Source organism: Lissotriton vulgaris, unplaced genomic scaffold, assembly GCF_964263255.1.
Source record: "Lissotriton vulgaris unplaced genomic scaffold, aLisVul1.2 SCAFFOLD_1006, whole genome shotgun sequence".
NCBI lineage: Eukaryota > Metazoa > Chordata > Amphibia > Caudata > Salamandridae > Lissotriton > Lissotriton vulgaris.
The window spans coordinates 619,285-635,647 of record NW_028249123.1 but is presented as its reverse complement, the minus strand read 5'-3'; the positions used below and the strand labels follow the sequence as shown (position 1 = coordinate 635,647).

The 16,363-nt window shown below is 43.8% G+C and overlaps 1 protein-coding gene across 1 annotated transcript in view; it reads left to right on the top strand.

Annotated features, from left to right (window-relative positions):
• Positions 1 to 16,363, top strand: part of LOC147663694 (contactin-associated protein-like 2) — a 542,132-nt gene that overhangs the window by 63,805 nt on the left and 461,964 nt on the right. Inside the window, exon 3 of the mRNA XM_086950260.1 lies at positions 12,497 to 12,644. Within this exon, the coding sequence (XP_086806386.1) occupies positions 12,497 to 12,644 (148 nt within the window). The remainder of the gene's footprint in view (positions 1 to 12,496; positions 12,645 to 16,363) is intronic.

Sequence of the window (16,363 nt, the reverse complement as noted above, 5' to 3'; positions counted from 1 at the left end):
TGAATTGGAAATGAAAAAGAAGCTATTGAAGGAGAAATTGATGGTGACACAGGTGAAATCAGCACAGCGATGAAGTCAGAGTCAACCTTTTGTAGGGAACATTGGTTCTATGCAAAGAGTGTGGTGAATGGAACTTTGAAAGCCAGATTGGCCAAAATGTGTGCATTAACATCTCTGAAGTGGCCAGACAGCCAGTCCTCATGGTGTTCCTAACAGAAAAACAGGATTGCCGACGCAGGACCTAATCATGGGGAGAGCAATGTGATTGCTTGCAGTGCCCTCAAATGCGCTTGTGAACATTACAGATGACATGGTTATTGTCTCTTTCAAGGGACTAGCTGCTGTGGTCCAGTGTGTGTCTTGCCAGGTTGAAGGCTGTTACAGACTCTCCGCGTCTGGAGCAGTGCCGTGACATCATTCCTGTCGATTGGGTCCTAGTGAAGAAATATGTTCACAAAACGAATCTGGGGCCTAGATGGTGCGTACTATATTTATACATGCAAATGCAAATTTATACACCAACCATAGAAATGGTGGGCCCAGAGGTGGCTGTTTTTGGAAAATCAGTAATTAGAGATCTTCAAGGTATCACTAAGTATGTTCCACCTGTTACACCCAATTTGACTGTTCAGGAAATGGAGGCACTAAGACAACTGCAGAATAATGCTAACATCACGATCAAACCGTGCAACCAAGCCGGGGGTATAGTGGTCATCGATACCCAGCATTACATAGCTAAACTCACATCCATGCCAGAAGTACCAGAACATTATAAAAAAGTAAACAGAGTAGTCCTAGAACAACTGAAGGCACAGATACAAACCATCACATCCAGAGCCCTGATCAAGGGACACATCTGTAAAAAACGAGTGAGATTTCCTTAAAAAAACAGACACTGTGATTCCTGCAACATACGGAGTCCTTAAAACACACAAGGACATCTGTGATCCCCCATTACGACCGATTGTATCCTCTATTAATTCGAGCCACTTTCCAAATATGTGGATGCCTTATTATGCCCACTCACAACGCAGTACGCATCCTACATTAGGGACACTGAGCATGTGATCGCCAAAATAGAACATATGCCATTTAACAAAGAGCTTCAGTTCCTTGTTACCCTAGCCATGGAGGCATCATAAACCAACATTCCAGAGGATCGAGCCATTGAATCTGTGGCATCTCTCTTGCCTAGAATTCCTGGGGACAGACCTGACTCATTTATCTTAGAATGCCTAGATATTGTCCCGCATAACAACTATTTTGAATTCGACGACACCGTATACCAACAGATTAAGGGGACCAGTACGGGGGTTTCATGTGCCCCCCACTGTAGCCAACATCTTCATGGGAGAATATGAACACAAACACATTTTTAACAAAGTGTTGGCGAAGGTTCATGGAGATATCTTTTTTATCTGGGCAGGCGAGGAAACTGAACTCTTGAACTTCATCACATGGTTAAATCTCAGTGATGAGAACCTCAAATTTATGGCCAAATATTCCAAAGAGAAAGTTGAATTCCTTGATATATAGATCACAGGCAAAGAAGGCACCTTGCAAGTGAGACTGTATAGAAAACCAACGGTGAAGAATACTATTTTAGAGCACAGCAGCTTTCATTCACACTGTCAGAAGGACTCCATACCGTTTAGAGAATTCTTAAGGATACGGCGCAACTGTACCAATATCAAGGAATAGTTGGTACTTGCAGAGCAACTGCAAAAAGTGACTAGTAGTTAGAGGCTACCCTAAACACATAGTAGGACCAGCTCTAAAGCGAGCAAAATATTACTACGGGATGCACTTATCTCAGGGCAAACAAAGCAACAACAAGAAAAATGTTGTATGTGTTGTCAATTATTCTAACATTAACTATCAAATCAAAACAAACCCTTGACAAAAACTGGAAGATCCTCAGTGTTAATTCAGAAGCTGGACTATTATATAAACATACTATAGCTTACAGGAGGAATCCTAACCCTAAAGATAAATTAGTGCACCTCAGATTTCCATCTAAGAGAGGTAAACAACAAACATCGATTGATGGTCTCCCGCCCATTAAAGGACATCAAAGATGCAGCAACTGTTGTACTTGTGATTCCACCATTACCACACAGCAATGGAACTATGGGGGTAAGACAGGACAGCTGAGAGATATGACAACAAACTGGAGATGTTCCAACATTGTCTGACATATTCGCTGCTCTTGTGGCTTGGGCTACATAGGAGAAACGGGAAGAGAATTTCACACTTGTTTCTCGGAACATAAATTGGCAATTAGAATGCAGAAATTGCAGGCACCCCTGGTTAAACACTGCCTTGATCTCAAACACACCGGTGATGATTTGAAATGGCTTATCCTTGAGAAACACAAACTAAAGGCAGGAATCACGATTGAGAAAGTTCACAGAGAAAGGGATTTTCACCTTGAACACAGTACAGAAAGGTCTTAATGAGGAGATATTGTGGATAGTGTCATGAGTGTGACAATCTAAGCTTAGACACCCTCATATACTCCCTACAAACTAGGTACCAATTTTTCCCTAATTCGATGTACCACTTATGATGTGACATGTGCACATTAGACTCTCAATCTAGAGGCTCTCCTAATTGAAGGCCATTCTTGGATGGTGTTCACATGAAGCACACGTGGGGGACCATGTGACATATGATAATATCGATAACAGTGTGTAACACATGCCCTACGTAACAACTATAAAAAGATCACATACTCATTAATGTTTACCTTAATGCAACAAAGATGCACAATGCGCTCCCTTTTGGTGTGCCAATAATAATTATGTAGATATACAGACGATGATTCAGATATTGGATCTCGTGTTTCTTGTTTATTTGTGCCATTCCAAGATGGTGCCCGTAGTACACAAATAAGGACAACCTAGTCACACAAATAAGAAGAAGAGTCAGACATTCATTTTTCTTCTCTGCGATAAGTTTCTGTCAAGCTTGCCACAATTGTTTTAAATCACCTAGGATTGCAGGGAAAAAGCTGAGGCAGAGGAGAGAGAAGGGAGGCCTTGCTTTACCAGATCTCCAGCTTTATGCTTGGGCTTTCCAACTTTCACACTTGTGTATGCTCCTGAGAATGCCTGTTAATACTGGTGCGGGGGATGTTCCTAGCTATGCTTAGAGGTGCTAATTTACCACAGGAGGGATTTCTGTTTAAATTCGGAGATCCAAAGTTTTAAAAAAAGGTTAAGCTGAAAGTTCTCCAGGGTTTAGCTAAAATGTGGGCAAAATTGAGGGGCTCGGCTGCGCTTGGTTACTTCTGAAGCCTGGCTCCCTTCTGGGACTCCCTGAGTGCTCCAGAGTGCTTAAGGGATAGGCTGGCAATACCCTTGAGAGAAGCTGGGCTAGCGCTCTTGGGGCACTTGGTCCCGGAGGGTATTCTTGTTTCATGGGAACAACTCAAACACAGTCGGAGCAGGCCTCTCGAGATTTAAATATCTTCCTTTGGAAAGCTGGGCCCAATCGCATTCACAAACAAATTGCAAAAATTCAATAGGGTCTGGCAGCTTCCTATAATATCAGCTTGTGACTAAGTCCCCTGGGAGGAAGGAAGTTTCTTTTTGGTACAAAGCCATATCTGAAGCTGTAGATGGCGAATTCAAACTTGCAGAGAGGAGGCTCCTTACCTGCACAAGACTGTGATTATTTATGGCAGAAATCTTGCAAGATCTTATATGAGGTAGTAAAACCGGCATGGCTAAAAAGGAACCACCTGTTTACTATCCATAGGACCTATTTCTCCCCACAAAAACTTTCTAAAATCACTAAAGGCCCACCGGTGAGTTGCAAGAAATGTGGGCTGGTTTCAGCGTCTGACATCCACAAGTTTAAATAATGCCTTGCCCTTGCTTCCTTTTGGGACAGTGTCGTAATTCTTTTGGCAACTACCTTGGGGTGTCCTATCAACATCGACTTACCTTTGATTATCTTTGGTTTGTTTAATAAAGTTACGGGTTCTGCCAGATCACTGCTTTTTTATGCTATCCTCCTAGCTAGGAGGCAAATCTGCAAAAGATGGACAGAATTAAGCATGAGCGAATTTTGCGGATCTCGCGTTCGCGAATTTTGCGGATTTGCGGATTCGCAATCCGCAAAATCCGCGAATTCCCGCGAATTTGCGGATTTTTTTTTTTTTTGTGTTCGCCCGTGTTTCTGCCAGTTCGCGAGGGTTTTGTACACTTTCGCAAATTGCGAACTTACCTGTCGGGTCGCAAGTTTCGCGAACTTGTTGTTTCTACGTGTCCAGCCTGTTTGGGACACTCTTCTTCATCACTGCCACTCTCTGTCACCACTGCCACTCTCTGACTACTCATGCCACCCTCTGGCCCACCCATGCCACCCTCTGTTTCATCACCACACCCTCTGGTTGTCCAGTGTACATTATTTTCGGCAAAGCAAAGCACACCTTCCCTGCCTCAAGTGACCTGAATTAATTTGGGGCTGATTCATGTGTCACAGAATATTTTTTTAGCTGGCACCTGCTTCCTTAGTGCGCCCTGATTAGTGATCTTTTGCACTTGCTAAGTGCTTTCATTGTTGCAAAATTAGTTACAACACCTGCCCTGCCCCAACTGACAATAATGAATTAGGGGCTGATTAATGGATTTTAACTTCCAGCCTGGCTCCTGCTTGTCTCCCTTAGCTGTAATTCAGGACCTTTGTGGCATATGTGTAACTATTCTGAGGTTCAGAGCAGGGTCACATACTAGTTTCAACTGGCAACTGAACTCTGGAGGGGCCCCTCAGGAAGCACTCCAGGAAATGGCTACTAATGATGAGCCTGAACTTTTGAACCTGGTAAGTAGTTACTTTCAGTTTTGCTAAAATCGTATTTCTGCAATTTTGCACTTATTCGCGGGGCGCGAACTCACGCGAACAGTGCGAGCAGTGCGAGCAAAATCCGCTGCTCGCGGATTTGCGGATTTTGCGGGAAATTCGCAAATCTCGCGGATTGCGGATTTCCCGAAAATCCGCAAAATCCGCGAGCGGAACGGATTTTCCGCCCACGCCTAGACAGAATCCACTCCCCCATCCTTTCTAGACTGCAGACTTCAGTCTTTGCGGTCTCTAAGCTAGACCTTATTAGATCAGGCAGTAAAAAGAAGAAAGCATTTTGGAACCTGCTGCAACTCAGATGGGGCTCAGAGCTGATCTATTTATTTATTTATTTTCTGAGTCGTATGATTATGCTGCCTTAATACTCTTCGGGCTAAGTCGGTTTCTCCCAGCATTTTCTCTGGCAGCTTTATGACGAGTGTCATCTAGCTCCTGGAGCTTGGCGGAAGAGTTATCTCAGCTGGTTCTTCACTAGCACCAAAGTAAGTCTTGGTACCTGTAGAGGGTCTCCACTTCAAATTGCCTGCGCCTCTCAGCTTGCTGAGTGTGGGTATAGACATCTTGAGTGTGAACTGAAGTGAGGTTGGTGGTGAATGAGGATAATATTTATTTTTTAAAAAGCTTGCCCCAATTCTCACCCTTTGATTTTCAGGAATAGGTTGGGTGGATGGATACGTAAATGACAAATCCATGTATCTTCTACCTACTAGGTAGGGAAAGACCCCATTTCAACATGGCGTCGACACTTCAGACACTGCAGGCGTTTTTGGGAAAGAACCAACAGCAGGGTCAGTGTCAGATGAATAAAAACCAATACTGTGTGGAGGGTCTAAGGGAAGTTTATAGACCAGCCTAGGTTACAATCCCCAGTAATACTATTCACTACAAGAAAACCTAGGGGTCTTGAGTATGAGGAAAAAGGGAGCCTCTATTACAGGGTAACGATAACATTCAAGTCTATCGAATACCAGGGCAATCTTGCTACTTATTTAAGCATTCAAACAATACACACAGAACCAAGTAGTGATTGTGGGTGAAACCAGTAAACAAATGTTGGATTCCCATCAAAGTCTTGTTGTGATCAATACTATCATCTGGTCATCCTTCGGGGATGGTGTGTCTCTAGTTCATTGAGACATATCTACCAACCTCCGGTCGGAGTTGGGTTCCGACCCACAATCACTCCACGACCATGTAGATAATAATGTGTGATGGGACCCAGTGCAGTGCAAAACCAAAAAGAGTGTATTGGAGTGGTGAGTTAAAATAGGATAGAGGACAAAAAGAAGGAAATTTTAATAGAAATTGGCCTCTTCCTAATTAAAACCAGGAACAGTGCATGAAAAGACAGTTTCAAACAAATAATGGTGTAGGGGCCAACATGTTTCAGCCTTGAGGGCAATACCATAGGCTTTCTTCAGGGCCTCTGTTCTTTAATTTTTAATGCTACTGCATGTGTTATTCAAAAGGAGTGGTGATTAAAGTATACAACAAAGGATATATGTGACCGGAAACTAATTATTCTTTTCTCTGTGTCAATCCGAAATGTCTCACACCTGAAACAACAAAACACCATATGAAGAATAATATGTGAGTTTTGTAATGCTATTCACCAATATTAGGTAAGAAATAAATTATCACTCACCCGGGTAGACCGGAGACTAGACCTCACCTCTCCTGGACCAGGCTCAGGAATTAAGAGGTCCAGCTCTAAAGGTATGAGGAAAAAAGTGGCTCAACCAAAAGAGCAGTGCTGGAATTTTCAGAGACATTTTTGGTGCGGTGATTCCATCTGTAGGTGTAATCTTGAATGATCTCAAGATTAGAAAGTTGTCCACCTTAATCAATAAATTGTCCACAAGTAAAGCAAGTTCCATATTGGCTGTGGATACGGAAATGGTAGTTATAAGATCCATGGTTTTCCAGAATCGTTTTGCGTTAGACATCCTTCTCGCAAAAGAGGGCAGAGTCTGCAAAATGTTAACAATGTACCTATATTCCTTTACAATCTAATGGGGTAATCCAATGAATTTCAGGACCTGGCTAACTTTTGGTACATTCAACAAATTAGTCCTGTTGGTGACAGAAACAATTCAGGAAAGCCAGTATATCTTAAGGTAAATTAGAAGCATCACTCCACATATGCTAGAAATAAGAAAAAGAAAACACACATCCAGAAGGGAAATTACTGCACTAAGCATTTATAATGGTGAAAGTACTTAAATCTATCTATGTACATGGCACTAAAGGTTGCTCCAACATGTGCATAAATGTGACAAAAATGCTTGTGCAAAGTGACATCTGGAGAGTAAGGCGACTGGATAAATAAAATACAATAACAAATATTAAATTCACAGTGCTCAAGCCTTCTGTCATGTATAGTTCAATCCAAATCACAAAGGGCAATTAGGGAATTTCCTTAGAAGTCCAATAGGTGACATTAGGCCTTAGTACAGACACTTAGAGAGTGCTGACGTTTAGACTCAAGAGTTTGTGATTACTTGGAACCATCAGCGAGGGTCTTCATCTGGACATGGGGGAGTGGCAACCTGTGTAATGATAGCAGGAATTAATAGAAAGGGTGAACATGTTTAGGAGACAGAATCAGAGTTTAGAAACACCTATTTATAATTCTCAGTTTCTTTATGGCTGTGACTGTGCTTATTTGATATCTTATCCTACTGAGACTGAATCTATTGTGATATTTCAGCTTGCCAGCGGTAATCCTGAATATTTTTAATATTCTCTTGGCATGCATATATACTGAACTGATTATTAATTGGTAATGAAACTACTCACCAACGACCCCGCCACCGCCAGAGCCAGCCTACACGAAGGAATGAAAGACGTCGCCGAGTGGATGAAGAACAGCCACCTGAAACTGAACGCAGACAAGACGGAAGTCCTCATCCTGGGATCATCCCTCTCTGCCTGGGACGACTCCTGGTGGCCCCCTGCCCTGGGCACCACCCCAAGCCAAGGGACCACGCACGTAACCTGGGCTTCATACTGTACTCCTCCCTCTCGATGACCAAACAAGTCAACGCCGTCTCGTCATCCTGTTTCAACACCCTGCGCATTCTCCGAAAGATCTTTCGATGGATCCCCACTGAAACCAGGAAGACGGTCACCCAGGCCCTGGTCACCAGCCGACTGGACTACGGGAACACCCTCTACACTGGAACCACAGCCAAACTACAGAAAAGACTCCAGCGCATACAGAACGCCTCTGCACGACTCGTCCTGGACATTCCCCGCCACAACCACATCTCCGTCCATCTGAGAGACCTGCACTGGCTCCCCGTCAGTAAGAGGATCACGTTCAGGCTCCTCACCCACGCACACAAGGCTCTCCACAACATGGGCCCCAAATACCTCAACAACTGGCTCACTTTCTACAAGCCCACTCGCCAGCTGCGATCGACCAGCCTCGCCCTCGCCACCGTACCACGCATTCGCAGAGCCACCGCCGGAGTAAGATCCTTCTCCTACCTGGCGGCCAAGACATGGAACTCCCTCCCCATCCACCTAAGGCTGACCCAGGACCATCTCTCCTCCAGGAAGCAACTCAAGACCTGGCTTTTCGAGCAGTAACGGACCCCTCCCCCCCAGGGCCTTGAGACCCTAGCGGGTGAGTAGCTCACTATATAAATCTGATTGATTGATTGATTGATTGATTAACTCAACTTCAACCTCCAATTCTTGTCTTTATTGTGTGCCCGACGGGCTTCATGAAAGTTGAAATATTTTATTATCTGTAACTTCCTTGGCCTCTCAGTCAACTTAAAAAGATCCACCAGTTGAGAAATCGTAAATCGCACACCTGCCTGTGCTCACTCTTAGTCCTCCCAGAGGTGTATATTGTGATATTATGTTTTTAGATGTACTACGGTAGATTCTCCCTGTCTCTATAACATTAGTACAGCTGCTCATGCAGTGTGAACTTATACGAAGCAATGTGTCACCAACTATGAGGATCCAACCCTCTCTCAATACACTTAAAGATCAAACAGTGATGATTTTGGCAAAATATATTTCTAAAAATCCTATTTACCATTACTTGGTGGTGCAATCAAATCTCAGATGCACAGTGCTATTTACTGCTCATGTGTGAAAAGAAATATGTTGCTCGTGCAATATGAACTTATATAAAGCACTCTTAACCAGTAGGGCTGGACTGCTTATAAATATATAAATTACATTTTGAAGATTCAACCCTCTATAATTTCCCTTATACACAAAACAATGATTTTGTGATCATGTGCTTCTAAAAGTCTTGTTTGCCCTTATCTCCCTTCCAAAGGGCTTTTTACTGCCACAACGTTTTTCAAAACTTTCTTCCAGGAATACCAACACCCCTCTCCTTTTAAAGTGCCTTCAAATCCTATCCTATTTTAAACAACTTTACAGCTGCAGAGGATTTACAAATGTATCTGTTGCTTCAGAATTTACAACAAATCTTTCAGAAAGTCCTAAAATACCTTGTCAAATTATCGCTACATCCTTTCCTCTTTTCAGTAATTTTACTGTCTCAGTTTGTTTTAAACTTCACTATTTCACATATTAGTTCTGTAAAATAACTTAAACCCAGTGCATGCGGAAAAGCACTGTCACTCATGAAACCATAATCTCATTTACCCAGCTGCTGAAAGGCAAGGGGTGTTGACACCATGGGTCCAGGTGGTGGGAAGGTTCCCAACTAAGATGTGGGAGATCAAGGGGCCACTCTTCACATTCTGCAGGGTGCCCCGCCATTTTGCGTTACGCCACGGCTCAGATACGAAGGATATCATTGAGATTACTTTCTCTGAAACATGTGAGTTCACTGCACTCTGCAAGCTTTCCTACAGAAGAACCTCATCTGTCACCATCCCCTTTCTCAGGCTCAGCGAGGCTAAGAGAAAACTGTCCCCTTTATTCCTGCAAGCATGTAACTTGAGAAGTCACCCAGGGTCTGCTCCATGATGGGGTTTCACAGTTGGAAAGACATGACAATTTTCACCCACTGAGAAGTACTTCTTTCTTACCAGCAGCACCCCTGGCTGGAAAGCATGACTTTGAGGTTTGTCAAAAATAAAAAAGTGTGTTTCCCAACAATCTGTGCAGACACTCTCAATACAATCCCCAAGGATGGGAAGTCGGACACAGGTTTGAACTTTTGGAAGGCGGGAGGGAGTCACCCTCCCGGCCGTATTTATTAAAATATTAAACAAAATTTAAAACATTAAATAAAAGGTTTCATAATCATGTACAATTTTACATTTATTACATTTCGATGAAGACATGTTCTTTGGCTAACCTTAACAGATCTCTAATACAAAGGTTTCCTAGCCGAGTCTAACATCCTGCAAATTCAACAATTCTAAATTAAAATTGTACATCCTAGCATTAAGGGCCAACGGCAAGGTCTTAACCGGTGTCAGATCCCTACTACCAAAAATCTCGCCCTCACGGTGTGAGTGGCGCATGCGCAGAGGACTCTACCCTCGTTGCCAACTGTAACTTCCCTTGTCGTGGTGGGGGCCCCCCTTTCCACTCGACGCCATCTTAAAGGTCGTCCGAGTTCCCGTGTGAGGTATCTGTAGGAAGGACAGCGTGGACTCCCCCCCATCCCCACACTCTCTATCCGCCATCGCGGATATCCGGCCCCCGGGAAATTAATAGGAGGGGCATATAGCCGCCTCCCCCCTGGGAGGGGCCTATGGCCGTCTCCCCTTAGGCGACCCATCCTTAGTGGGTGCCGCCTCCCCGTGGGAGGGGCCAATGGCCGCCTCCCCCCGGGCGCTCCCATCCATTCTGGGTGGCGCCCCACTCTAGGGACCTTGAAATTACTGCTCACCGATCATGACCTTACCGCCCGACCAAAAAATAAATACGACAGTTGTTTACCTACTAAGGAAGGAAAAAATTCAGACATTGCCTTAATGTGTCATCGACTGCTTACTCCTACAAGGAAAAAACATTATCCTACAGGCAGAAGTCACATCCTTAACTTTAAACATTCCTTTACTTTTCTACAAAGGAAAAAAGGCCTATCTCAGCAAAACTTTATTACAAAACAAACATTGCCATAAGGGGCTGGTGGGTGGGTCAAAATTGCTGCTTGTTCCGTCGAGGGCTCACGAGCAATGGGTGGGTGCAGCCTTCAGAGCACAGGAACAAGAGGACGCTTCTTCGGATTCCCGCTCTATTTATTCTTCTGCGGGAGGGCGTGTACCCTCCTCCGGTACGCCTACTGGGCGTGGTCATCGGTGTCGGAGTCTAGGACAACCCCTCTTGGGCGGGAAAAGGCGCGCCCCGGCTATGCCGCTTCGGGCATACCAGCCGAGACACGCCCCCCGCCCAAAATGGTTTCCCGGGAGGATCGGGGCACCCAGCCATACGTTCGGGGGGACCGAGTGGTCGCCCCTTTCCATAAGCTTCGTTGAAGTGACTCTTTTGGCCATTGATTTTTAACCTTTTTGTCCAACACTGGCACATACGCTAAACAATACCCTTTTTCTCAAAATCAGTATAATTCTCTAGCTCTATAAGGTACTGGTTCCACTGTGTTTGTTTTTTTAATCGAAAGGTAGATTCTTCCAGTGAGTAAGAACTAAATGAAGCATAAGATTTCAGGCACTAATCAACAGATACTTTGGAGAAAGTGAATTCAGACAATAATCAGCAGAGATACTTTGGAGAAGGCGAGTTCAGGCAATAATCAGCTTAGATACTTTGGAGTAAGGGATTCTAGGCAATAATCAGCAGAGATACTTTGAAGAAAGTATGTTCACGCAATAATCAGCAGAGATAGTTTGCAGAAAATGAGTTCAGGCAATAAGCAGCTGAGATACTTTGAAGAAAGTAAGTTCAGGCATTATTCAGCAGAGATACTTTGCAGAAAGTGAGTTCAGGGGATAATTAGCAGAGATAGTTTGGAGAAAGTGAGTTCAGGCAATAATCAGCTGAGATATTTTGAAGAAGGCGAGTTCAGGCAATAATCAGCTTAGATACTTTGGAGAAAGTGATTCCAGGCAATAATCAGCAGAGATACTTTGAAGAAAGTATGTTCTGGCAATAATCAGCAGAGATAGTTTGTAGAAAGTGAGTTCAGGCAATAATCAGTAGAGATACTTTTGAGAAAGTGAGTTCAGGCAGTAATCAGCAGAGATACTTTGAAGAAAGTATGTTCCGGCAATAATCAGCAGAGATAGTTTGGAGAAAGTGAATTCAGGCAATAATCAGCTGAGATACTTTGAAGAAAGTATGATCCGGCAATATTCAGCAGAGATAGTTTGGAGAAAGTGAATTCAGGCAATAATCAGCTGAGATACTTTGAAGAAAGTATGATCCGGCAATAATCAGTAGAGATAGTTTGGAGAAAGTGAATTCAGGCAATAATCAGCTGAGATACTTTGAAGAAGGCGTGTTCAGGCAATGAGAAAGTGAGTCGTGATTCTCCAGCAACCAAAATCCCCAGCCAACTGCACCTGAGAAACTTTGGTCTAAACATTTTTTTACTTAATTATTTTGCAGCTTTCCCAAAATAAAATCAACCCATTATTTTATGAATGGGAAGTCTGACAGGCATCTGGAATTGTAGTTTGGTGGTTGTCACCTAACATTATGCATTGCTCTCTTTCAGGATTTTTCGGGAAACATGAACACCGAATCTGTGGTCCGACATGATTTTCAGCATCCGGTGATAGCACAATTCCTGCGCATTGTTCCTTTGGACTGGAGCAGTGAGGGGCAAATTGGACTGCGCTTTGAAGTCTATGGCTGTCCTTACTGTGAGTGCAGATTCTTGTTTTTAGCATCAAAAGGGATGTTTCCCATGAAAATTGTATTATGTGATAAACACTAGATGCAAGTGATACATTGAACACATTTGAGGTCCTTACAATATTGGGGCACTAAATAAAACGTTGTATGCATCCAGGGGTATATATGTCCGAAAAAAAAAGTTTTGTGGGATTCTACATTTTAAAACCGGGTCCAAGATATGACTGATGCATTTTAAATTCAGTCGGTGCATGGATGTGTGTCATTTTCTAGTTTGTCAGAATTGCTACATTCCTGTGTTTAGGGATCGGGGTAAGATTGTTAGTGTTTCTGTGTACGTAACCCAGGAGAAGTAGGTGTACATCCACTTGTTTGTCCATGTCAGACTATTCGCATGACAATTGTGGGTCATTTCTAACTATAGGAATGCACCAAGATATACTCCTATTAAATGCATGTGTAAGTGATTTTTTGTTTCGGAACAGTGGTATAACCCCACAAATTCAATTTGGACGTAGAAGAAGGGTTGTTTCTGGGTAAAAACGTTTTACATGTGGAAAGAGCGAAAACTGTGCTAGAGTACATTTTGCATCAGTTATGTATGCACAATTATTACTGCGGTGCAAATTTGCTATGCTTACTTTTTATGTGTTGGAGTGAATCAGTAAACCTATGAATGACATAGATTTCCTGAAGTACTTCTGAATTGTTTTGTGGATCCCGATAAGACAGAAATCTCCCCAATGGTAGATGTAGCTGAGATTCAGAACCTTAAAATACTTGATTTTCCACTATATATTTAGTAACTGCCCCCTACTAAAAGATGACTTCTCAAAACCAGTGCAATGATGCACTGCACTATTGATGTCCATACAATCCTTCACCTCCTTACCACAATATAAGAAATGATACACTTACCTTTACCAGATTGATCCATTTGCACCAAATATTCGGTGTCCAGCCCTGGACTTTCCCTTTGCAAATCATGGCCATCAAATTAAATTGTTAATTAAAGGAAATTCAAATTATAACTACAGGAGCCCGGCGATTTGTTAAATATTTGCACAAGTCCAAATTCATGATGTCCAATGCTCTTTGAGCAGCTAGTATAACATATAGTTATTTCTTGTTCCGCCTTTCAGATCAATTACATTAGTCTTGACAGTTTACAGGATAAAAGAAAATACTGAAAACATTAATTTGTGTCTTTTTTTTTTACTGTGTTGAACATACATTAGGTTTTAATCATGTGTTTTTGGGAGGTTCCTTCTTTGCAACACAACTAGCAACTGCTGAAAAAGTTTTTTCCAATTCTCTTACTGTTTAGCTGCTGTCATCATTATATTTTTCTCGCTAATAATTGATTCTATGCAACAGATCATTGTAATGTGAGGTGAGGCATACAGTGTTGTCCCTTGACCGTGTGGACGTCAGTGAGTATTGATCATGTAAATGTAAATGTGGGATATTTGTAAAGCACACTGTTACTCTAACCGAGTGTCCTGGCGCTGCAGACCGCTGGGAAACCCGTCCTGGTTTTCCCTGTGAGAGGGTTCCTTACTGGGTATCTCCAGGGTGAAACCAGGCATCCCTGGGGTCTGTGGGGGGCCGTTGTAGAGATGAGGCAAGCTTAATGGCCAGAGTTACCGGGTGTGTTCCTAGGTTAGAGTAGGCACTGAGGCGAGAATTATCAAGTCCGTTGAGCCCTGGTCCACGACCCTGCCGCGTCAGGAATCGAACCCTGGTCCCGGGCCGTTCTCTGCTTACAGGTCTGCCGCCTCTAACCAGTGAGCCACACCTCTCCACATGAGCGTCCAGCTGTCACAACAAATGACAGCCTCAAAGTTACCTCTGTTTATTTCTGTCACTGCTTGTGGACCAATCGAAACTCCAAAAATTGTAAAAAAAATGTGCGAAAGGTAAGCTCGATTCCGGAGCTCAGAGATTTGTTTACTTCTTTCACAGCCAATTGCAAGGATATACCTACCCACCAATCTATCCTTAAGCATTATTTATTAACATTTTCCATTATTAATGCAGGAGTTTTTAAGTAAAATGTAAAAAAGGAGGTGCTAAAAAATTCTTCATTTTCTACCACAGTTCTGTGCATTTTTCAAATATTTAAAAAGAAGCAGTTTGGAAAGGTAGCTGTGGGGCTCAGGTGCAATTTAGCAGAGGATCCTTTCAGCAGAGGAAAAGGAGTGTCAGAACCCCGTCGGAGGGCCACAAGGCAAGCAGGAGCCACCGGGCCCAACCATGAGGGTTGAGGTTTTTTACTCCTCATGTCCAGGAGCCCAAACTACTATGAATCCTGTGACGCTGAGGCAAGACCCACTGCAGCACTGGACTCTCAGTCTTAGCGCAGGCCGAGCAGTCAAAGGCTTCCCAATGGGAAGGTAGATACAGGAGAGTGAACAAAAGCTCACTAGTCAAAGTACAAACAATAGCAGCAACAAAAGGATTTCCCGGCCAAATACTTTTTTTATGACTAAAGAAGTATTTATATATGAACAAAAAGTGAAATATGGTGTGTACAAACAATACGCACAGCGCCCAAGATCATGCCCCCTGAGTCGCTCTTCCCTCTCACTAGTGGTAGTGGTAGTCCCCATTCCCTATAGGTGATATTTAGATTAGGCTCTACTTGCAGTCTGAGTCTCAGGAGTCCCACTCTGACTCATTTAGAAAGTCTAATGTGTTCCAGTGCTTCTGCAAAGGTAGCATAGTGCTCCTCCAGTGCGACCGTAAGATTCATTGACCTTTCCCACAGCTGGGGTGGGGGGAATTCAAGGGCTTCTGTCTCTGCACCTCGGTCAGGGCTCAGGCCCACATGGGTCATGGCAGCCTCTCCTCTTGACAATAGCATCAAAAAGGCTGAGATACCCGTTCATTCCACTGACCACACTATGGCATGCAGTAATGCGATGGACTGATTGACACAGCAACAAGGTCCTCTTCATAGAGGCCCCTTCTGCCATACAGAGTGCCTGACTTTCCAGCCACACATGGGCAATGGGCCCCTCTGGCATACATGGGCACCGACCTCCATACTGCACACAGGCAATGGCCCAATCGGCACAGCATTCCTCGCTACAGAAATGTACTTACCGGATCCCCCTATGGACCTTGCCCCCTTCAGTGATCTCCTTTTCCTCACATGGCACACTGGCCTTGGCAAGCAGCCAGACACTGGTACCCTAGGCTTCAGGCACTGGCGGTCTTGGATTTTCCCATGGTGATGTCCTCTCACCCAGCTGGGAGACTGGCATACCTTCTTCCCCTGTCCCGGTCACAGGCAGAAGTATTGCAGAGCTTCTCATCCTCACACTGCCTGACTGGCTGCTTGATAGTTGATAATTTTAGGGGCCTCAATCGCCCCTTCTTATAGTAAGTGTCCAGAAACCAAATGTGATTTAATATCTGAGTCTTTCGTTCTGCTTCTTTTTGAAGTGCCCTCTCACCTTCCCTGCCCTTCCTCCAGAAAGCAGTCTGTCACAGGAGGAGTGACTCCAACACAGGTGCTGGGAGTGACTAAACATTCACACCTGGATGTTAGCCACAGTGATATGTGTATCACAAGGCTACCTCGGAGACCGGCCCCACTCTTTATGATCCTCTTATCAGCACCATCTCCTTCTTGAGATGGGCCCGGTCTCCTTTCCAGTGACCTCTCCCAGAATCACAGAGCACCCATTGAAGTGAACGGAAGTACCTGGCTCCTCTTCCT